The 24,577-nt window shown below is 39.0% G+C and overlaps 1 protein-coding gene across 28 annotated transcripts in view; it reads right to left on the bottom strand.

Annotated features, from left to right (window-relative positions):
• The window catches only part of KIF1B (kinesin family member 1B), a 150,801-nt gene that overhangs the window by 49,967 nt on the left and 76,257 nt on the right, over window positions 1–24,577 (bottom strand). For 18 of the 28 annotated variants that reach the window (XM_066375014.1, XM_066375017.1, XM_066375019.1 and 15 more), the window contains 7 exons: window positions 22,789–22,868; window positions 20,878–20,953; window positions 16,916–16,995; window positions 16,024–16,130; window positions 14,799–14,882; window positions 14,395–14,575; window positions 14,199–14,271 (listed from right to left, as the gene is read on the bottom strand). In XM_066375014.1, coding sequence (XP_066231111.1) covers window positions 14,199–14,271; window positions 14,395–14,575; window positions 14,799–14,882; window positions 16,024–16,130; window positions 16,916–16,995; window positions 20,878–20,953; window positions 22,789–22,868 — 681 coding nt within the window. Of the gene's footprint in view, window positions 1–3,806; window positions 8,555–14,198; window positions 14,272–14,394; window positions 14,576–14,798; window positions 14,883–16,023; window positions 16,131–16,915; window positions 16,996–18,087; window positions 18,151–20,012; window positions 20,076–20,877; window positions 20,954–22,788; window positions 22,869–24,577 lie in introns of those variants that run through there. The other 10 variants (XM_066375007.1, XM_066375012.1, XM_066375011.1 and 7 more) reach the window with 2 other exon arrangements.

Genomic DNA, 24,577 nt, shown 5'->3' with positions numbered 1-24,577 from the left:
TTATAAAAAAGCACATAAAAATGAATCTATTTAATATATTTATCAGTAGCCTTTGTGTTTATAAGGATTCCTAGCTGGTTCAATACATGCCTCATATTTATAAAGGCACTGTACTGGCTGTTCCCCCTTCCAGAACATTCTCTCTCATCTGCCAGAAGTGTTCTTAATGTTTAACATGAATTTTCTCAAGAACCCTATGAAAATGATACTATTGTTCATCCTCATGTTAAAGACAAAAATTTTAAGTAATTAAGTAACTTTCTAAGGATCAGAGTTAATAAGCAGAGAAAATGGGATTTGAATACACACAACTGGACTCCAGAACACACTCTCTTTTAACCACCATCCATCCATTCAGTCAACAAATACCTTTTTCATCTCTACTGTGTGTCAGATGCTAGGAATACAGTGGTGAGAAAGATAGTAAACAGAAAACAGAGACAGTGCACTAGGATGTCAGCACAGAAATGCATGAAAAGATGGACAGATACAGAGATAGCCAGTGTCTGTGGCCACAGAGACCATAAATGTGGCCAGAGGAAAAGGAGAAGCCAAGTGAACAAAGTGTCCCAAGAAGAGTAAAGAGTATGCAACTGTGTTAACTGCCAGAAAGACTTGGCAGACGAGGACAGAGAAAACACCCCCAAAACTGCCACTGCAAACAGCTTTGGACTCTGATAAGAGTGGCTTCAGCAGTAAGGTGGGAACAAGAGTTTGACTGGAGTGAGTTCAAGCAAGAATGGGGAGGACACAATCAAAAGAAACAACGGGAGGTGGACCAGTGGGTAAAGAGTACAGAAAACGCTCTCAAGGAGAATTCCTGTAAGAAGATACAGAGAAATAAAGTGACAGCTCACAGGGAAATGGGGCTTTTTGGAAACTGATGATAGGAAGCCACGCTTGTGTGTGGACAGGAATAATACAGGAGAGAAACTGATGTTGTAAGAGAGAAGGGGTAAATGTACAGGAAGTCCTTGGGGAGGTGGCCAAAAAGGGATGTAGAAACAAGGGCCAGGCTAAGAAAGGAGCAGGGTCAAGTCTGGGTATGGATGCACGGAGAACTGGAAGTGGGAAGAAAGGCAAGTTTTCTTCTGATTGCTTCTTTTTCTCAGTGAAACAAAAGATCATCTGCAGAGAGCAAGGAGAGACCACCCTACATTCCCTGAGGCCTCATTGTAAACTTTCCAAGCACCCTGCATTCCTTCCCCAGCCCCCATCATTTGGCACAAATACACCTTATAACCATTGGTGTGACTGTCTAATGGCCGTCTCTGCCACAACTGTGTGAACTTCACGAGGCCTGGGACCTGTCACTCACCACTGAATCACCAACATCTGGCACACAGCTGTCTCCTAGCTCACATACACAGTCATTTATTAATCTTCTGGTTAATAGCTCTCAAAAGTAGCTATCTTCTAGATCAGGGGCCAGCCAAATATGGTGAGGGCCAAGCCCCACCTACTGCCTGTTTTTATAAACATGGTTTTATTGGACACAGCCATGTCTGTTCCTTTGCATACTGTCAATGATTGCATTTCTACTACAACAGTATAGTTGTATAGCTGCAGAGTTGCAACAAAGGGGCCCACAAAGCCTAAACTATGTACTATCTGGCCTTTTACAAAAAGCTTGCGAACTCCTGTTCTAGACCAATGGTTCTCAAAAGTGACTGCTGATTCAGCAGAATCCGCATCACCTGGGAACTAACAGAAATGCAGATCATCAGGCCCCATTCCACACCTCCTGAACCATAAGACCCCTGAGGAACTCTGATGCACATTATAGTTTGAGAACCACTCTTCTGCGTAATGTGTACATATAAATGGTGAAGCAAACAAGACAGTTTTCCAGGTGAGTTTACATTCTCATGGAAGAACCAAACACGTACAAAGACAACTACTGGTTATCATTATTAAATACAGTGAGGCCCCGGTCAGGCAGCTCAGTTGGTTGGAGCATCTTCCCAATAAACCAATGTTGTGGGTTTGATCTTTGCTCAGGGCACATAAAATAATCAACCAATGAATGCATAAATTAGTAAAATGATAAATTGATGTTTCTCTCTCTCTCTAAAAATAAAAAAAAATTTAATTAAAAAAAAACCAAAAACAAACAGTGGAAGTTGGTCTGGGGCAGGAAAAATGGCACATGAGTACAGATCTGGAGGAGAGGTTAAGTATGGTAAGAAAGGGTTCCAGTCTTGAACAAGTGCAGAAGCCTTGAGGTGAGAACAAACTTGGCATGTTGAGGGAACAAAAGTCCAAAGTGCATACAACTGTGAGAATGTTAAGTGATCAAGTCAGAGAGGCAGGCAAGAAGCCAAAACATGGAAAGCCTTGTAGATTTAATTGGTAAGAAGTTCAGATTTTATATAGATACAGAAAACAGATGGATGATAACCAGAGAGGAAAGGGGAGGCGGGAGGAAGATGAAGGGTGAAGGGATCAAATATATGGTGAGAAAAGGAGATTAGGCTTCAAGTGATAAACACACAATAGAGGATACAGATGTCATATTAGAAAGGTGTACACCTGAAATTTATATAATCTTATTAACCAATGTTATCTGAATAAATTTAATAAAAATAAAATAAGATGTTCAGATTTTAAAGTACAATGAATGGGAAGCCACTGATACAATCTGATTTTTGTTTTTAAAAGATGATGCTAGGTGTTATGAGAAAAAAGGATTACATGAGTCAAGAACAGAAGTAAATAAGACAAGCTCGGAGGCTACTACAATATGCTAGGTGAGAGATGATGGTGCTACAATTAGACAAAGCAACACTGAAGGAGGTGGCATTTAAGGCACAGTCAACCTCACTATTCTAGGTTTTCTGGTAAGGCTGTTTTTTTACATTCAAGGCTTGGCTTCTTTTGCTAATACTGCCTTCCTCTTTAACGGCAGATAAGCAGGCAATAGCCAGGAGACATCTATGACCCAGTTCTCATCAACACCTCAACAGTCAGACTGGTGGTGGTCTACTCCAGGAACATCTTCTGCTCTGTCCTATTTCACCTCTAGCAAAGAACCAATACTACGGGTGGAGAAAAGCAGTGGTTAAAGGGAAAATAAAAGAGCTAAACAGTTACTCAAAGCTGATTAAAAATTCAGTTCCTATTCATATGAAAAGAAGTATATCTTTTCATTTTTAAAAACTTTAAATCAAGATTAATTAAAAATTTGAAAGCATAGTTTAAGGTAAACTCAAAGAAATCCGAAAGTGATATTTGGTATCTCCTCATTCACCTCATACTAGAAAGGTTTTTAAGTAAAATGTAGCCTAAAGTAGAGGTTTAAAGACCCTATTTATTATATAGAAAAAGGTTAAAAAAGCAAAAGCTTAGCCTGACAGGTGGTGGTGCAGTGGACAGTGTTGACCTGTGACGCTGAGTTACTAGGTTCAAATCCCAGAGGTCACCAGCTTGAGTGGGGGGTCGCTGGCTTGAGCACAGGATCACTGGCTTAGCTGGAGCCTCATGCTAACCCCCCAATCAAGGCACATATGAGAAGCAATCAATAAACAAAGTGACACAACTACTAGTTGATGCTTCTCATCTCTCTCCTTTCCTGTCTCTCAAAAAAAAAAAAAAAAAGAAAAAAGAAAAAATAGCTTAAGCTAATCAAGTTCATGTAAAAATTAAAAAAAGAAAAAGATGTGGTTTACAACCACTTGCAAAAGCAAAAGCAATAATGAAGTCAAAATAAGGCCTAGTAGCATCACCCTGTTTCCCTTTCCCTCCTCCCAGGTCAAAGAGAAATAACACTCTTAAAAGATGATTTCAACTTTTATTGAAAGAGGACTTTATTTTTTTCAACATTACAAACTTTTTCTGGTAGATCTTACACTCAAAGACAATCTTCAACCATTTTTTTTTTAATTTAAAGAAACTGAAGGAGAAATCCATTTTTCACAAACAAGAAGATTTTACAGTAATGATGAGAGGAAACCAATAAATTTCACACATGGAGTGGTTCAAACTATTAAGTATCTAGAGCAGATTATAAAACCTCAGAAAGATGACATAAACTGGTCAGTTATGCAAACTGCCCACAACGCAGAACCTGGCTCTAACAGTATTGAACAAGTGCTTGCTTTGCGTTGTGCCTCAGAAGGTACCTTCGTTAAGGTACACTGGGACAGGGCAGCTTCCCCTCCTCCTGGTCTTTTGTACAAATCATTAAGGCAAGTCTACAAAGGACCTGAAGGCACAGGGGTACAGCAGCTGAGTGGAAAACACCTATGTAACTTCCTGTGGTCTAGTGGCCTCTAATGCAGGTGCCAGTGGGCCTTAGTTTTGTTTTGTTTTTGTCAGCATCAACCTGCACCTAAAGCACAAGAAGTCAGTTCAAGTCACTTCAGTGAAATAAACAATACTTCATTGCATTTCAAGTGAAAGAAACAATTCTAAGCACCTCAAAGAATTAGAAGCAAATATAAAGGAAAAGCCCTTTGGTTTAGACTTATTATATAAGCAGAATGTCTTAGACTCTCCATTTTGGCTTCTGAAACTATAACAATTAATCAAGACTCTTCTACATTTCCATTATTGTCAGATCATTATATAATTTCAACAGCAAAAACACTTTGTTTTTCATTTCACTATGACAGTAGCTAGAAATACTTCAATAACAATGATTTAATTATGACCATTTCTCTTTGGTCTTATATTTAAGCTTAGGGAAAGATACTGTCAAATTAAAAAACAAATGGCAATATAGGCTATATCAATAGCTCACAAAAATATAGCACTAGTTATAGTTACTTAGTAAAAAGAGTCAATGAAGTCATTTTAAAAATAAAAATTATTTCCTAAGACAACCATATACTCTCAAATGCATGAATTCAGTGACATAGTGGCAACCAATTAGACCTTCTTTCATTTCTTCCTGGTCACCTGAAACTAAGGGCTCTTTCTGATATCTAAACATTTCAGCAAGATGAAGGCACCTTGATCAGCAGATGGAACACAAACACAAATGTAGTTCTTTAGATTATCAGTTTGGGTACACTGCTTATCACAACCCACATTTATAAATGAAAATACTGTGTTACTTTTCATTCTACGGTGTCACCTGATCACCAAGAGAAACTCACATTGCTCGGTGGGAGAGGCACCTCCAAATGAGATGAAAAGGCCACCATAAAAATGAACATATTTAGACCTACCCTTAAGTTATCTCAGGTTAGGGTAATAAGAGCCCACTTTTGCTCCAGAGGTGAAAGCTGAGAATTATCATTCTAATATTAGAAAATGAATTTTTCACAAGAAAGGACTAGTTAATGTATCCATGTCCAAAAATAAAAAAGGACAAAACTGAGGTTTACGTGAGATGCAATGAAGTGACTGACCTGAAGTAGCCTACTGAGTACATTCAAACCACATGGCACAGGAGACCGTCATCTCAGTGAGTCAACCATTACAAACATCATTCACCCATGCCTAGTCTGCCACAGAACCACAACTGAAGACTAGGATTCTTCTAGCTACAAAAGCAAACACCCCCCCCCCCCCACACACACACACACAAAGTTAATTAGAAGCAACTTTCTGTGCATTAAGAAAGCATTTTTTAGGAGCAAAGAAAAAAATACTATGATTAAAAATAATGTTCTAATAAAGCATAGTGCCCACACGCAAAAGAAAAAGACTACATAATCACAATCTTTAAGGCTTCCTTGGCAGCTAAATGCTGCAATTTTTCACACCATCTAGAAGATAAGCGTTTAATGGATGACTTAGTGTGACTTGGGAATTTTCAACAACGTGAAGTCAGGTAATTGCAGACGTCGCTGGCTCTTCACACCACCTCTTAAGAAAGTTTCTGACAAGTTCAAGAGATGTAGAAAACTATTCTTTTCTTCCCTTTAAAATCCATCTTTTTTTAGTGGATTCTCCAGTGAGGCAAACTGAGACCACAACACAGTAAAATGAGGTATTGATACAATAAATGTTCATCAGGACTTCAGTTTTCTTGCTTGAATGTCTGTGAGCATTACTACTGGTTACCAAAGAATAGTTCATTATACATCATCTTTATTCTAAACCCAACCACAGTGAACCTATTTCATTACTTCATCGTCTACTGAAAATACACAGCACACAGCCAAATGCTGCAGCCTTCTTCCCGTGTCCCATCTCTCTCCTCTCTCCACCCAATAACCTCCATATAAACTTATATATACTGCTCAGAGTATACAAGTATTTTGCTGGTATTTCCGTTGGCATGATTTTTGCGAATAGTTCAGTGTGAGAAATGATACATTAAACTTCAAAATGCAAACCACGAACAGAAATCCAGATATGGTGTCATTAAAAGATTTCAGTATTTTGACCATTTCATACATATACTGATGCAGTCAAAAGAAAAAATACACCCTACTGAGTCAGTATGCAGCGCCTACTTCTCTGTGTGGCATGTAGAAGAATGTGAAGAGGTGGAAGCTCCGTGGAGGATGCAGAGCTGTGTACTGTAAAACAGTCCAAAGACGTGTCGTTTCGGCTTATGGAAAGTCCAATTCTATTTTTTTTAAAAAAGGAACACACACGGATGAGAAATCCAAAGCTGTATCCACATAGTTGCGTGTTATTTTTAAGCTAATGTCTAACATTTATGGGGAAATAACAGACATTTAATTCTACATATCAAATTCCCCCTTTGAATGTATGCATAAACCAAGAGGCAGGTCTTTCTGGTTATCGGGTCACTTTGTAGGCACTATAAAAATAGTATAATAAACTTTCACCAAAACAAGACCAGTCTACATAAGTATATTATCTAGGAACAAGAAAGGAGGAAAGTCTCAGGTAAAAAAAAAAGGGAGGTCTTAGTATTTTCTCCAAAATTCCAGAAACTGCCCATTATGGTATACAAACAAAAAGGAAGTGTTGAAACATTTACCAGTGTTCTATGTTTTAACAATATTAAAATCAGTTAAGATCTGTAAGAATGCAACATTCAAATAATAAGGTAAATAGTAGGAAATCTAGGCCACGGCTAGAACCAACTCATATCAAGCTACCACTGCCTGTTTCCTCCACCAGGATTTCAAGTGTGTCCAGTAATTTATACTGTGGTTTCTCGACCAGCTTTGAGATTGGGTGCCGAGAACTGCCGCCTCATCCGTGGAGGTGTCACAAACTGGCTACAGTGGTTGGGTTTGTCAGTCTGTCTTTGATAAGAATTGGCGGCACTGCCCTCTAACTGACCTCCAGTGTTATAATTACAGTAAGACTGACGGTGTTGATGAATATGGCGCTTCGCCTGAAAAGTCTGCAGATCAGCAGTTGGGTGCCCAGTGTGGGAATTTAACGAGTCTGCCGAGGCAGATGCTTGGCAGCGTGTACTTTTCGGTTGGCCGTTATTGAGGGAATTGCTTCTCCAGCGTAACTGAGGTGGCTGTTGTTGATTATTAATATGCTGCTTGCTAACTTGGATGTGATCTTGACTCTGCATCCCCTGAGAACCCCATACTAACTGGGGATCCTTAGAAACTGCTCTAGCACCCTTTTCTTGGCTCTCCTCCTTACTTCCTTTTCTTCCATCCTCATCTTTCGGAATTCTAAGCTCTATAACCTCATCTTCTGTTATGATGATATGCGTCCCAGGACTCCAAGAGTTTCTGTGTTTAGGGTTGCTCTTAAAAGGGAACCGGGGCTTCCGATTCTCAGGAGGGATAAATCTATGAGGTACGTTCTGCCGACGAAGCTGCTTTGTTATCTCCTGCTGTTGCAGGTTCTTAAACCGGATTTGCTCTTGTCTCATCCAACGCAGACGTCCACGTCTGAAAGCGGGGTCCCCATTCATGAGCTGGGAAACACGCTCTTCTTTCCCAAGTTCTCCACTGTCTCCTTTACTTACGTCACTCTCACAGCTGCTACTGACACTAGCACCAACAGGTTCCTTTGCTTTGTGGCTTCCTTGGGTTTTCTGTTCCTGAGATCCAATCAGTGGCAAGACTTTTTCCATTTTGAGCATTTTATTTCTTAAGACTTTTATCTCCTCGTCTTTCATGTTATTTTGCTTTTTGACTTCTTGCAAAATGTCTTCCAGCTTGTCTATGTGAACCTTGAGGTCATCTACGTCAGTTCCACCTTTACCACTGGCCATCATGTCATCAATCTTCTCGTCCCCAACACCTACAGTGTCCCAGACATCCCTGGCCACTGCCCTCCAGGAGTCCCGCTCATTGGGATCTTTCTTCCCATACATGGCACAAAGCTCTTTCATCTTAACAATCGCCAAGGCCTCGATCTCCTGCCGACTGTGCCTAAAATCGTTGAGAGCAACCTCATAGCAAATCTCTTTTACAGCCTGAATCTTAAGATCTGAGATGGTGACCCACTTGGAATCTTTGCTCAGGCGCCTTCTTTGGGGTATCTGATACATTTTAATAGGTTCTCGTTTCTTCCCACTGCTGGGGAGGCCACATTTTTTAACAATGGTTTGCAACTTGCTGGGAGGTAGCTTTTCTCTCAGAGAAGTAATCAGTTTCCAACTCTCTTCACAGGACCTCTTGTCAGAATCATCCCCGCTATCAGAATCCGCGTCCTTTGGAAAACAAAATAAAAAAATGGCCCCAAAATAACCAAAATTAAAATGTAAAAAACGAAAATCAAATTGAAAAAAAAGCAAGCAAAAAAGCCTTAATCAAATTTAAAAACAAAACAAACCCCTATAAAACAAAAACCAAAAACCCTAAATGATGTCGAAGTCTATTAAGACATATGCATCTGTAGATTATTATTAATATAAAGATTAGTTTGTTTAGTAACACTAATCCAAATTTTCACTCGCTGGCATAAGTGATGAAACCTGCAAGCAAATCTCTTAGGAAGACTGACACTGTGAGTGAGGCTCTCACTCTACGGTCATATGAAGATATTTACAAAATGGTATAAATAACATCTCCACTAGCTCAAGACAATAAAGTAAATCCTATGCCCCATTCATGCTGACACCCATGCAGCCATTTCCCCACATTTGCCTTGGTTATTGCTGTTGCTTCTTCCAGAAACTCTTTCCCCCATGAGTGAGCACAGATGCCATATAAGATGTGACGAGCAGGCGGATTAACAAAGGTTAGTAAGGCTGGAGGATGCCACGTTTTGTTTAGCTTTACTAAAAAGAGCAGCCCTAGAAAAAAGTTAGAAGGTAAGAAAGAGAACAAGAAGCAAACAGGGATGATGTTATAAATGCTAAGACTCTATTAGCAGACCATGTAATGTTCTCATCAACCAAACTGTTTTTCTAGAAGACGAGAGGGCTTTGAAACTGGTCTTCTCGTGAGCATATATGTTGGATTTGCTACTTTCCTGTGTCACACCAAATAGAGCCACTTCACTTAAACAATCAGAGGTGCTATCCAGAGAACAAGAAAGCATAAAAGGATCCTCATAGTGGGTCTGCTACTTTGTTTTTCACACTTAAATCAATAAACTACCTTACTTCCAAAATTTTAACAAACTTCCAGAATACAAATTAAGCCATGCAAATATACTTACTATATATCATCTAAAATTCCCCAAGTAATATTTTAATAAATACAACTTAGAAATGTTTTCTATGGAAACCCATGGCACTTCTAATTATTTGAGAAATCATCACTTTAAGTGACAACTCTTCCTATCAACACATAAACCACAAAGATTTTACAGTTTATGTGAAATGGATCCACTTTAAAATGTTTTCTCTAACTCTCTTTCTGGCTATCTTTGCACTATTCCTTCTTTTTCAAAACATTTTACTTAGGCCTAAAACTGCAGCCTGATCTTGAATATAACCAAGTGGATAATAACCAATTATTCACAACTAACACAGCAAATCTTGCTAACATGGATCTAAATGAAAGAGATGTTGTTGGGTTTACAATTCCCTATAGTAAACAGGATTAAGAAAATCTTTCTATTCAGAAAATAAAAATTCCTGAGAAAAGACACTACTCACTAGACTAGTTCAAGCTAGCCTAGTAAATGAAAATATTCTTAATAGTCTCTTTTACTTGGCTGTAATTACCAGAATTATCTCTAATAAAGTTTTTTTAAATCAAATTGATAAATAGTATCGTAGTTTCTGTACCAAAGATTTCCATGTACAATTGTTTCTAGGGAACAACAATAACAAAACAACCTTTAATTTGGCCCCTGAATTTATTTTATTTATTTATTTTTTCAGAGAGAGGGATAGACAGGGACAGACAGACAGGAATGGAGAGAGATGAGAAGCATCAATCATTAGTTTTTCATTGTGTGTTGCAACACCTTAGTTGTTCATTGATTGCTTTCTCATATGTGCCTTGACCGCGGGCCTTCAGCAGACCGAGTAACCCCTTGCTGGAGCCAGCGACCTTGGGTTCAAGCTGGTGGGCTTTTTTTTTTTTCTCAAACCAGATGAGCCCGCGCTCAGTCTGGCAACCTCGGGGTCTCGAACCTGGGTCCTCTGCATCCCAGTCCAACGCTCTATCCACTGCGCCACCGCCTGGTCAGGCTGGCCCCTGAATTTAGAGCTATTGCTACTGCTGTGCATTACCTCCATCAGTCTATGAATGGGTACTAAACCAATTTACAACCTCTACGGTATTTGAAAATCTGGCAGCAAAAAGCACACAAAGCTAAATTTATAGATTCTGGACTATTTTTTTTTTTCATTCTTAAGTTTAAAAACATCAAAATGGCTAGTCTTAAGTGATAAAAGATGATATTAATTAACATTAGAGAAAAAAAGTATATCTGACTCTTGAAAAGGTTTTCCTGCAAATATATAGAAACTGAGTTTTGCAAAATAAACTCAGAGTCTTCCCAAATAATTGACAACTATCATTTTTTTTCCTGGCTCCTTTTCCTTTTAAAGTTGCTTAAGGATAAAGTGAATACTACCTAATTAAGGAAATAACAAATACTCTAACCATTGTTTTAATATCATGGATTGAGAGATAAAAATCTTTAAAATACATCTGACCAGGCGGTGGCGCAGTGGATAGAGCGTCGGACTGGGATGCAGAGGACCCGGGTTCTAGACCCAGAGGTCGCCAGCTTGAGCGCGGGCTCATCTGATTTGAGCAAAAGCCCACCAGTTTGAACCCAAGGTCGCTGGCTCCAGTAAAGGGTTACTTGGTCTGCTGAAGGCCCGCAGTCAAGGCACATATGAGAAAGCAATCAATGAATAACTAAGGTGTTGCAATGAAATGAGCAATGAAAAACTAATGATTGATGCTTCTCATCTCTCTCCATTCCTGTCTGTCTGTCCCTGTCTATCTCTCTCTCTGACTCACTCTCTGTCTCTGTAAAAAATATAAATAAATAAATTAAAGAAAAAATTTAAAAAAAATCTTTAAAATAAAACATAGAGTCTACACAAATCCAAAAGAACTCATATTAAATAAAGTGGCCATAATTTCCTTCCTTTTTAAAATACAGTCATATCGACCCTGTAGACTATGTTCTACATATAGTCAAACATATATCTCCATCACATACTGGCCATGATACTAGAAAGTCTGTATGCAAAGTTTAAGTGACAAGATGAAAATTCTATCTTATGTCTCAAAAAAACCAATTAAGATGTTTAGATTCATTTATTAAAGGGTTGGAAAAACTAGTCAGGCTGGCTAATTCACATGTCACTAAAAGATCTTTCTGTTTCTCTTAAAAACAAAATGCAAAGTAGGCCTCCTGAAGAGACTCTACAAGAAGCTTATACAAACAGAGGAGAGAAGACACCCAAAACACGTGTAAAAAAGCAAACACAGAAATGACCAGGTGTACAACAGGGCAAGAGAACACAACAGTGTGACGCGAAGGGGGAACTATCATAACAGAAAACTCCTTTCTTAAATGCTGTTATGCAAAAATATTACATGTAATAAATATTTTTAAATATTTATTGAATAATAATTCTTTAATATCTCTCAATGTTTATTTATAGGGCGCATTCAAAATATATCTGTTGGTTGACCAACACAGCATCATAAAACCATACTTCCCATTAGTACTGCCACTACTAGATCCTCTTCAGGCCAAAATGTTAGAAACCAATTCCTCTTGAGGACAAAGAATTTAAATGGAATACAGAGTTGGACTTGTGTGAGGAAAGCAACCTTCCTGCTTTAAGGATCTGCTCTTAAGATCCTAGCTTGCTTTGAGATACACGGAGCAAATGGCAACCAGAACCTGATTACTTGCAGACTAAGTATGTCCTCTGGAAACTAAATATGTGTTAGAGACATTTACTTTCTATTTGTTAATGGTCATCATCTGACTTCAGAGCACAGAATGATCATCAGCTCTTGGTTATGGAGAGTACTAGCCATCATTATTCTTTCCCCCCTAGGTACTCAACAGTTGGTCCCAGGACCAGCAGCATGGGCATCCCCAGGGAGCTGGGTAGAAGTACAGAATCTCAGGTCCCAACCCAGACCTGCTGAATCCGCCTTTGCAATTTTAACAAGACTCCTAATTGTCTGATAAGCAGAATTCTACTAAACAGAACAGTGAAGTAAGTCAGAAGACCCAAGCTTAAGCCTCAGACCCATGACCTAATAATAGGGCTTAAGAGTGGGCAAGATAGCATTTTTTAGCCTTGGTTTCTTCAACTGGAGGCAATATAAATAAACTGGAGGTAACAGTACTCATTTCACTTATATACCTATCTACGAAAGAGGGTTGTTTTAGGAATTAAAAAAAAATTGAGGTTAAAGTTCTCTGTAAATTATAAAGCACTATAATTACAAGGCACTAGTGTTAATAATAAATACAACTTAATTATACCTGTCCCGTTTGATCTCTCATAGACCATCAGAGACATGTTATTAGATTATACTACATTATTAAGGAAAAAGGCTCCTTTATGTGTCGGAAACCTTTCAAGCCCATAATCACACTCTAGCTAAATATTCCTGTTTTTATTAAAAACTAAATGCCAATGAGGCTTCCTAAAGAGACTCTATATGTATAGCATTGCTATTATTTTGTCCCAAACACTTGATTTATTTTTATAGCCCATTATTTTTTTTATACTTTATTATAATTTCCAAGATAACAAATGAACTGGCTAACCCACTGCCAAGCCTGACAAATGAGCTGCCCTGGAAAAGGCTGCTTTCGCTTAAGCCCTAGGTTTTTTGGCCCATTTGGCAATAACCTATCTTCTCCAAAGCAGAGCAACACTACACGGCTGTAGTTTACCACGCAGTGTTTTGCATGCTGTACTTTATGCTAAGGGAAGAAACCGGTATTCCAGTTTCCTCCCTAATACTCCTTATCTTAAAAGTTCACAAGTCCTAAAAACTGGAAAATTCCTAAATTGTACCCAGAATACCCAAAGGTTTGTTATACCTTCTCCTTACATATCAAATGAATGCCAAGAAGCCTCTTTATAACCAGGGCTTTTGTTAACCAAAATTGGATGGCTTTAAATACGAAAACCTAACTAATGGATCAACTTATTTATTCATGAGATTCAATTTCTATCAAACTTGGAGAATCAATTTACATCATGAAATGCTAAAACCATTAGCATTATAAGATGCGGACTTAAATGGACTGTTCAGTTGCTCACCCAAACCCTTTCTCAACCCAGAGAAACCAGGCTCCCCTGTCCTGTCTGAGCTGGTGGTACAGCCCGATTCTATGTCAGCTCACATGCCACTGGGACCCTTACTGAGAATGCAGACTCCATGCAGGGGAACAGAAAAGGATTAACACATGCAACTGTGCAGCAACACTTTTAGACACAGTTTAACTAAGAAAAAAAAAAAAAAAGTCTGTCCAGCACAAGAACAACCCCCAGGTCAGCCCAAGAGCAGAGAATTAGTACTATCAGGTGATCAGAAACAAAACCAAGGCAAACACCCACCAAATTCAATATGCAGAGTAATTATTATTAAAGAACCACCACTGATGCATACTCAAAAACCACTATCAAGAAGCAAAGGCTACCAGGAAAGCTCCCACTAGAGCACTTGGTTTTGACAGAAGATTTGACTTTAAGACATAAAAGGTACAAAACAGTCCCTTCGTGGACAGTTTTTCAGGCCAAGGCTACCAGGAGCTGTAAGTTCGTTCTCCATGAAGGAGACAGAGAGTGCGCCATATTAGCGCGATGGCTAAGCCACTGGGCGAGCGCTTGCCTGCGGGGCAGGGCAGGTGTGCCAGCAAGCTGCCCTTTTCCTAATAAAGAATTCGGGGTGGACTCCTACCAGTCTCTGCTGTTCCAAGAGAAGATCTGCTTCTTCCTTCTCCTTTTTGTACAGGATCTCCATTTCCTGTAACCTAGACGAGAAACAAAAACAAGAGAGGAAAATAATCCATGATCACCGAGCTGTTTTGTAAACGCTACCCATTCTATGTTTAAAAGAAGTGAGTCATGCAGGCCACATCACATTTGTACATTACCTTTTCTCCATCTCCTGCTTCATATCAATTCCTTGTTTCTCCAGGAGCTCTCTCTGGGCAAATGTCCAGTCCACAGGCTCCGAGGGGGTCTCAGCAGAAGGAGTCTTTTCTCGCTCAGCCCGTGCTTGCTCCGGGTGGTTAAAACGAAACACATGGTTTTTACCCATGATGATACGGTTTCCTGGCACCAAACAAAAAACAGAGTTAAGAAACCATTTTTTAAATGTATAGTATCTAGGTTAATGACCTCACTCTCCCTAATGCAAAAAGACAGCTTTTGGAATTTTAAAGAACATAAATCCTAATGCTATCACTTCGGCCTTTAGACAAAGATTCAAAAATTACAGAATTATTCACATAAGTCATGTGATCTTTGCTGAAGACTTCAAACCTGTCCATCTCACCTGAGCGCAGCTGAACAGGCTGGGCCACTCTCTTGCCATTTACATAGGTTTCTGAGCGTTCACAGGGCTCTAGAGTCACAATAACTAAGAGAAATGCAAATTAATGTTAGCATCACAAATCACTGGAATAAAATAACAGAAAGCAGATGACTATGAAGATTCAGGGTAAGTAGAACAAATTCCTGTAACCCACCAAGGAGCTGAGTGTCTATATAGTAATTTCTTTCAGGGCACCACACCCAGGGCTGTGGCTAAGACAGAAACATTTAAATGATCTGACAAACCTCAGAAGAAGATATGGAATCTCAGTTTCAGTAATATCTGACAGTTCAGTCTATAAAACCAAAAGCCATCAGAAATCTAAATTTGAGATACTGGGCCTAACCAGAAACTTAAAATCAAAAGCTACTATTTTTATTAAGGAAGGAATAAATTATACAGTACAAAAATACTATTAGACTGGTGTTGTTTTATTGAGAATCTGGACAAGATACAAGATAGACTTTTTCTTCCTCTTTAGATAAAATTAATTCTACTGGGTCTGACCAGGCGGTGGCGCAGTGGATAGAGCATCGGACTGGGATGTGGAAGACCCAGGTTCGAGACCCCGAGGTCGCCAGCTTGAGCGTGGGCTCATCTGGTTTGAGCAAAAATTCACCAGCTTGGACCCAAGGTCGCTAGCTCAAGCAAGGGGTTACTCGGTCTGCTGAAGGCCCATGGTCAAGGCACATATGAGAAAGCAATCAATGAACAACTAAGGTTTTGCAATGCGCAACAAAAAACTAATGATTGATGCTTCTCATCTCTCTGTTCCTGTCTGTCTGTCTCTGTCTATCCCTCACTCTGACTCTGTCTCTGTAAAAAAATAAAATTAAAAAAAAAAAATTCTACTGGGTCAAGGCTAGAGATCCTTCAAATCTCCCAAACCCTGGGTATTTGTTCCCTTCTTACTTGCCTATCAAATAATTAACATTCAAGACCAAGCCTAATTGCCTATGTCCTGCTTAGTCGTTGGCAGTAACAAAGGGCTCCTTTTGTTCAGGCCATTTTCATGTAAAGTAGTTATGTCTGTCCACGCATTTATAAGCGGCCCAGGTTTCTCTGTTTTCAAATATTAATTGTATAAGAAAGGTAACGTTGAAAGAGACTGGGAATACCAAGTGTTACAGATTTCTCATACTACAGAATGAGAAGCTGTTGGAAAAGCTGAGCCAAGGACTCTCACCATCCCCACTGTTATTCCTCTCGCTCCGAAAGATACAATGCTCTTCTTTAATGTGTGCCCCACTCAGCACGATGTCCTGGCGCCGCTCAGCATCTGCTTGGCCAACCCTGAACACAAGGGAAAGTGTTTCCCAGGGAAATTCAGACATAAAGAGCACGACAAACAATGAACCCCTTTCTCCCATAGAATATTCTTTGGTACATACAAAAAAGGTATCACCTTTTTTATCAGAGGCTTTCAACTGCAAATTCTATTTTCATATATGGTTAACTTCCCTACATCAGAATGAAACCAAGGAACAATGACATACTGAATGTAACTCACACAGCATTATAAAAAGACACCAGTGAACTAAGCTTCCTAATGAATTCATGTGGGACATAAGAAGGAAAAACCTTTACTTAGGATCTTTAGGGAAAAACTACATGTTAACTGACTCAGCTAGCTAAAACACATATACTGCTCACAAAATTTAGGGATAATTAAAAATAAATATGAAGTCATAAAATATCCCCTAATTTTTGTAAGCAGTGTAGTTTGTGAAAAGTAGAGGGAATAGTTTGTACTATTTCAGATGGGAAAAACAGCAAATCATTACAACAAATTTTTCAACAAACAACTTTCCTTTATTCAATTATCTAATAGAAAAGAAAACATTAAGTCAATAGTTTTTAACCTTTTTACACTTGGGGACCGGTGAAAATAGGAGAATTATTTCAGGGACCGCTCAAGGCAGAAATCATCCTGAACATAAGCGAATGCAACTAAGATCACTGGGTCTATAATCTGTATACAACATCAAGGTGTTTAACTCTTCTGCAGTCTGGCACAAAATTTCTGGTGGACCAGCAGTTGAAAAACAGAATAAAGTGGCCAAAAGAAACAAACATACCTTGTAATTCCATCTTTGATGTAATAAAGCAGGCATTCCGACATCAGTGGGTCCTCATTGAGATTAACAAGATGTGGGGTCTGAAAAAGGTTACAGATCATCAGTCTGAGCAAGCAAGTACCCTGAGAGAACTGTGACAACAGGAGGCTGATGGCTCCTCAGTTACCCACAGTGGCTACAAAAAGAGACTTCTTCCTTCCTAGTTGCAATTCGTAATAAACAGAAGACACTCTCTCCAGGCCTTCCCAAACTGCAGTCACTAGTGCATTCTACTTAAAAACATGAGTTCTGGAATAAAGAATAAAATCCTGTTCTTGATAAGGTCAAAACATTCAGAACACAAAAAAGAAAATTAAGATAGGCTGATTCTCTGGATAATCACACAACTTTAATAAACACTTGGACAAAAATCTTAAAGGATAGCAGAATAAGCCACCCCCAAAAATGTCACTTTGATGTATTATTCTGAGCTGTGGACATTAAAAAACAGCCAATGGAGGGAGAGTCTCTCTCCGAACCTCCTTTACCTGTCTAAACACAGTCCTCCAAAAGGAGCTCAAAGGTCATCAACCCCTTCCAGGGGTTTCATAAACCAGGGAAGATGGACTCTTGTCACAGGAGAGGAGCCTAGAAGGTGACACCACAGCCAGACAAACTCTGTCACACACTCTCCTGCCTCCCATCTGTTGTCCTAAGGGCCTGTCCATCTTCCCTAGAAACCATTTCCTCTCCCCTTTCCTTCATGATAGTATTTAAGTCCGAACTCTAAGCCACATCATGGAGTTCCTCATTTTTCCCTGGGTATCTCCCCTGTGTACATGAGGTGGACATGTTAATCAACTTCTCTTTGTTTTTCTCGTTAATCTATCCTTTATTACAGGGCTCTCAGCCAAGAACTCAGAAAGGTAAAGGGAAATTATTTTTTCTCATCCACAATTCCAACAAATACTTAACTTCTCATTTATACGATACTTTACAAAAATGTCCCCACACTCCCATCATCTCCCTCTGTAATTTTTATCAGTTCTTCCAAAGTCCTAGTTATTGTCTTTAGCTTATTAGTCTTTACCTTAAAGAAAAAATTTAAATGACTGACATTCAATTAATATACACATCTTGTAAAAATCCTCTTCATCTAACTCTAATATTCCTAAAATCTTTTAAAAACCAACCTTCTTTGGTGAAAATACCCCACTGGAATCCAAAAATAAGTCACATGGTCTTGCAGTCAAAATCTACTCAAGATAGTGTCAGCAAATGTGAAGAAATGAAAGAAGTGTTAGATGAGAAGGTTAAGAAAGGGACTACAAAAGATGACCAAAAAGAAATGAGAAAAACTTCTACATCTCAAGAAGTACCTGCTTATGCAGTCTGAGAGCCTCACTGCTTTGAGAATGTCAAAGACCTCCCTGGCCAGCATTCTTTTTTTTTTTTTTTTTTTATTTTATTTATTTTTTACAGAGACAGAGAGTGAGTCAGAGAGAGGGATAGACAGGGACGGAGAGAGATGAGAAGCATCAATCATTAGTTTTTCATTGCACGTTGCAACACCTTAGTTGTTCATTGATTGCTTTCTCATATGTGACTTGACTGCGGGCCTTCAGCAGACCAAGTAACCCCTTGTTGGACCCAGTGACCTTCGGTTCAAGCTGGTAGATTTTTGCTCAAACCAGATGAGCTCGCGCTCAAGCTGGCAACCTTGGGGTCTCGAACCTGGGTCCTCTGCATCCCAGTCCGACGCTCTATCCACTGCGCCACTGCCTGGTCAGGCACCAGCATTCTTTACAACCCATCATGGCACTGGCCTAAGGAAAAACAAATCTCTAAAACAGTTTCTGTTGTTTTTTTTTATTTTCGTGCCTTGAAAGGAGCCCCCCCCCCAAGTTTTACTGAGGTATGATTGACAGGTAAAAGTTGTATGTATTCAGGTGGAACACAATTTTTAAAGGTGTGCAAGTGTCAATTTATATGTGCACACCTTGTGCAATAATTGCCACAGTCAAGTTAACCCATCAGAAACAGGTTCTAACACTGAGTTTGGATATGGTCAGCTTCCTAAAGAGGTCTAGAAAGATAAAGCAGGATGGGTAAAATTAAAGTAAGAAAAGGTTTGAAATCAGAGCTGCCAGTTTGGAATTCAGTGCTGTTTATATCATATAACTTATTCAAGTTATTCATGATTTGTATTAAATACCACATTTTTACAATATGTCCTATAAAAGTTTTCCTCAGTTCTTAATATTGAAAGATATTATAAAATATCTTTAGATATATAAATGTTGCATGTGTGTTTAGGTATATGCAAAGGCATAATCTAAATTCTATCAATCCTTTTAACTGCTAAAATCTCTATATAATCTAATCATAAGTAATATAACTGAATAAATAATGTCTTACTGAAGGAAAAACCTTTAAACTGTGAAAATACTGACCTTAGGCAGTACATACATATAAATACTTTTATTACTGTCCGAGTTTTACAATCTATACCAAAAATTTCTTTAAATCATTCTTCTTTGTTGAAAGTAACACACTGGAATTTATAAACAAGTTATGTGAGAAACCTAACCAAAAGAATCCTAGCAGAAAACACAGGAACACTTTATATCACATAAAACAAAAGTACCAGTTAAAAACTCCCTTATGCACTCTATGCCAACCTAGAAGTCATTATCAGACCCCACATGAAGATATTTACGTCTCCAACAGCCTCAACTTGAAGTCATTTGAAATGAAGACCCATTTATTATTGGTAAGAAGAATGTGCTTTGTATATCAATATACTATGTTTTATTATTATATAAATAAGCACACAAAACAATCACTTGATAATATTTTCCAATATCTAATAACCTAGAAGCAACTTAGTTTTAAAAAAACCAAACACACACACACCCCTTACTATTCTAATTATCTATAATTATCTAAAAGGTATCTGCTATGTCCTAACAATGATTTGGTAAGTAGGAAGGTAACTACATACTGGGAAAGGAGCAGAGGCTAGAAGGGTTAGGACAGGAATTGCATTGCTCAGTACACAGCTGTCTATAACACAAACTGTAGAAGCAAACTGAAGCGGTTATTTTTCTAAACAAACCTGAACAGGCAAAACTGCTTCCAGAGAATTATAAATCAGGGTTGCTGGCATCTGTGGAACAACCTACACAGAAAGAGTAGCCATGGGAGGGGGGTAAGGGAGATGTTGAGGGGATACATGGGAGGGGGGATGCATTTGGGGAGGCACTAGAATCTATGTAAACGCAATAAATAAATAGAAAAAAGAAAGAAAGAATAGCCAAACTGAAGCGAGATATACTAAGTTAGGCTGGGAATTTAAGAGAAGTAATAATGGAAGATGATTAAACATCCTGAATCATGACCAGAAGTTATAGATTTACAGCTTGGGATTTTATTTTGTAAACATTAAGCATGACAGGCTGCTCTTGTATTGTAAGATAAAATCAGAAATATCTGAAATTAAGTAAGCCACACCTTTTTTTTTTTTTTTTTCAGGGAGAGAGAGAGAGTCAGAGAGAGGGATAGATAGGGACAGACAGGAACAGAGAGAGATGAGAAGCATCAACTTTTAGTTTTTTTTGTGACACCTTAGTTGTTCATTTATTGCTCTCTCATATGTGCCTTGACCGCGGGCCTTCAGCAGACCAAGTAACCCGTTGCTCGAGCCAGCAACCTTGGGTCCAAGCTGGTGAGCTTTTTGCTCAAGCCAGATGAGCCCGCGCTCAAGCTGGCGACCTCGGGGTCTTGAACCTGGGTCCTTCCGCATCCCAGTCTGATGTTCTATCCACTGCGTCACAGCCTGGTCAGGCAAGTAAGCCACATCTTAAGATTTAAAAAAAGGGGGGGGAATAGCGGGAGGAGGAACCAACCCGGGAAGACATGAAGTGCCCCAGTGACGAGACAAAGTGTTCTGTTTGGTTGAGTTTCACAACATTATTTCCTACCTTTTTAGGTGAGAATACCCCCAGAGTTCCTCCATCTTCCCGAATGGCAACTCCCATCTCAGCCAACAAGGCCTCTCTAGAAAAAACAACAATCACATCAGAATAGCAATACCAAAATGTCAATTACATCAATTTAATATGAACTGAAAAATAAAGCAAAGCAAAAACAACTGTTCATGTTTACAGTCAGTAATACATATGTGAAAGAATCTGCTTGTCTCATTATTAGAGAAATTATTTTTAAGAGAAAGAACACATTCAAAATAAATTATGTTCCAATGTTAGGTAAAGTTATAATAACCCAAATGAGAACTTTGGAGGCAGACAATAATTCATAATAATATGTCTGTTTTTATAAAAAAAGGAAGAAATGGATGTCCTTAAGCTATACATAAAACGCAACCATTTCTTCAAAATTTAAGAAAGTAATCATAAAGTAACTTTGATATATGTAGTACTATCTATAAATGTGATTTTTCTCAAATATTATGTTTGCATGCTCAACATGATATTGGTTCAAAAATTCTAGCTTAAAATCTCTATAATAAATAAGAAAAGTTCTGTTTGATACATTCACTATATCAATGCATCAAAATTCACTTCTGTCTCATTTCCATGCAAAGACAGAAACTGACTTTCAAAAATATATTATTTATTCCAATAGTAAAGTATTATTTTGGGTTATGTTCATGTTCAGGATAGATATAGAATTGGGATTTTAAAAGTTTGCATCTCAGCATGACTGGTGGTGGCAATATAGAGGGCTAGACTTGGAACACACAGGTCCCAGGTCAAAACCACAAAGTCTCCAGCTTGAGCGTGGGGTCGCTGGCTTGAACACAGGATCATCAACATAATCCCAAGGTTTCTGGCTTGAAGCCCAAGGTCTCTGGCTTGAGCCCAAGGTCACTAGCTAGAGAAAGGGGTCACTGACTCCACTTGAAATCTCTGGTCCAAGCACATATGAGAAAGCAATCAATGAACAACTAAAGTGAAGCAATTACAAGTTGATGCTTCTGATTTCTCTCCTCCCTCCCTTTCTCCTTTCCTGACACCCTACCTCTTTCTCTCTCTCTCTCTCTCTCAAATCAATATAAACAAAAGTTTGCAACTCAGACTATTTCATTTCTTACCAAAGAGGTTCTAGGAAACTTTGAAATCAGAACAGCTTTTAAAATTTGGGCCTTTAAGCCCTGGCCCATTGGCTCAGCGGTAGAGCGTCGGCCTGGCGTGCAGGGGACCCGGGTTCGATTCCCGGCCAGGGCACATAGGAGAAGCGCCCATTTGCTTCTCCACCCCCACCCCCTCCTTCCTCTCTGTCTCTCTCTTCCCCTCCCGCAGCCAAGGCTCCACTGGAGCAAAGATGGCCCAGGCGCTGGGGATGGCTCCTTGGCCTCTGCCCCAGGCGATAGAGTGGCTCTGGTCGTGGCAGAGCGACGCCCCGGAGGGGCAGAGCATCGCCCCCTGGTGGGCAGAGCGTCGCCCCTGGCGGGCGTGCTGGGTGGATCCCAGTCGGGCACATGCAGGAGTCTGTCTGACTGTCTCTCCCCGTTTCCAGCTTCAGAAAAATACAAAAAAAAAAAAAAAAAAAAAAAAAATTTGGGCCTTTATCAGAGGCAGTCTCTTTGCAAATTAAAAACTCTATCCCTTAAAATCTTCCATTTTTATATGGATCCCTAGCAACATGCAGTATGGTAACTTGAAGAACCATGACTCCTTAAAAAACATTTATATATGTGAGTTTCGCTTCAAAGTGTAATTCAACCAGCCGTAAATCTCAAGCCAGGTTTATTTGTTGGTTTTGTTTTGAGAAAGGTTCTTTGTTTTAAACTTTTTTATCTTTTCCTACCATAAAAGTAACCCAAATTCCCCAGATAATTTAGAAACATTCCCAGAATTTAACCTCCTGACCTCTCCATTCTGATGGCCTCTGTTTTACGCAGCTTCTCTTCCCAGGTTTCATTCAACTCGGCAATGATCTTCTCTGATTCCTACAGGAGGAAGTCCATCCACAGTTAGTGGCAGTCTTGTAATTTAACAAAGCATGTTTAAGAAGGACAGCAAGAAGTAGATGATGTCCTTTAAGAAAACGAGGCAGAATCGAATAGGATAAGATTTCTTCCTTTCTTAATATTTAAAGAAAGAATCATAAAGACTCAGCCTAACACTAAATCAATTCCCCCAAAATTAATTTTAAGTCCTAATAAAAATACCCTGACAGTGTGTGCACGCATGTGTGTGTGCAGAAGAAAGGGTAATATTAACACCCAAAACTGCAAGGCACTATTTCTGACATCCATTTGTACAAAAGAATAAAGTCCCCAAAGGTATTCATTGCTTTGTTTCACTATAATTTTGCCATTAACACTGATGGGGTTCAGAACATGCTCCCCAAAACATGGCACTACATATTTTAAGCTGAAGTCATTTGGAAAATGGTTCATGCAGGAAGAACGCTGGTCTCCCCCTGAAGCAGGTATTAGATATTAGAGCTCAGGAGAGGCGCCCTCCTTCTACCTGGAGGACTGGAACATACACATCTCCGAAGACACCACAATGCCAAGAGAAATCTGAATGAACGGGCCTTTCTAAGTTTCCCCCAGTTCACTATCCTTAGCTCATACCCCTTTGCCATTCCACATTCTTCTGCAACTTTTCATTCTTCATTAAACTTAATGTAAAAATGCTCGTGTTTAACATTTCTTATGAAGACTCCTGTGTCATCTCATATTTTCACTAAATAAATCTGTATGCTTTTCTCTACTAATCTGCCTTTTGTTACAAGGGCCACAAACAAGAACCTTTAAGGTTAGAAAAAAATATATTTTTCCTCTCCTATAACACAATACTTTCTGAACACAAGCCAATGCCCAATATACATATAAAGGCTTAAACATATTAATCCTCAAGTGAAATCATTTTGCCACTCAAGTGACAATTTCCCAATTTCTTGCTAAGTTTTTATTATATGCCAAAAAATAAGAAATAAAACACCTTTCCCACTCTCAAGAAGTTTACTGTATACCAGGGAGAAAGAAAAGTAACTGATAAGTCATTCACTCGGTAATTATATAATATGTAATTACATTACATGACAAGCCCTATTCTAGGTGACAGGGAACAAAATTCCTGCTTCATGAAACTTACATTCTAGTAAAGAGACTGAAATAATCAAGTTTAATCAGTAAGTCGAATATATAGTATGATGCACAGTAGCTGTAAGTGCTTTGGAGAAAAATTAATCAAGGAAGGAAAAGAATGTCGGGGGAGGGGTAGTGAGGGAGCAATGTGTAGAGGGGTCGTCAGGACAGGACTTACTGACAAGGTGCTCTGTGAGCAGAAGCTGCCACATGAGTATGTGAGGGAATAGGCAGGAAATGCCTGGAATTTTCCAGGAACAACAGTGTGGCTAGAGTAGCATACTCAAGGACTGTGAGTGGGTATGGTACAAGAAAACTACAGAACAGTGCACTAAGTGCTAGACTGCAGTATTCATAGGTCACTGAGGATGGATGAGTCAGAGCTGAGCAATACCCACACTGATGGAATGAAGAGCAAGTAGGTATTAACTCATGGAGGGCAAGGGAGTACTGAAACCGGAGATGAGCATGTACAAAAAGCAGAAAAAAATGCTAGTCATGGAGACAGTATAAGAAAGTTACATGATGATGCTGATAACAATGATGAGATAATAACAGTG

This window comes from Saccopteryx leptura, chromosome 3, assembly GCF_036850995.1.
Source record: "Saccopteryx leptura isolate mSacLep1 chromosome 3, mSacLep1_pri_phased_curated, whole genome shotgun sequence".
NCBI classification, from domain to species: domain Eukaryota; kingdom Metazoa; phylum Chordata; class Mammalia; order Chiroptera; family Emballonuridae; genus Saccopteryx; species Saccopteryx leptura.
The sequence above is the reverse complement of the archived record's forward strand: the minus strand, read 5'-3'. Positions and strand labels throughout refer to the sequence as shown.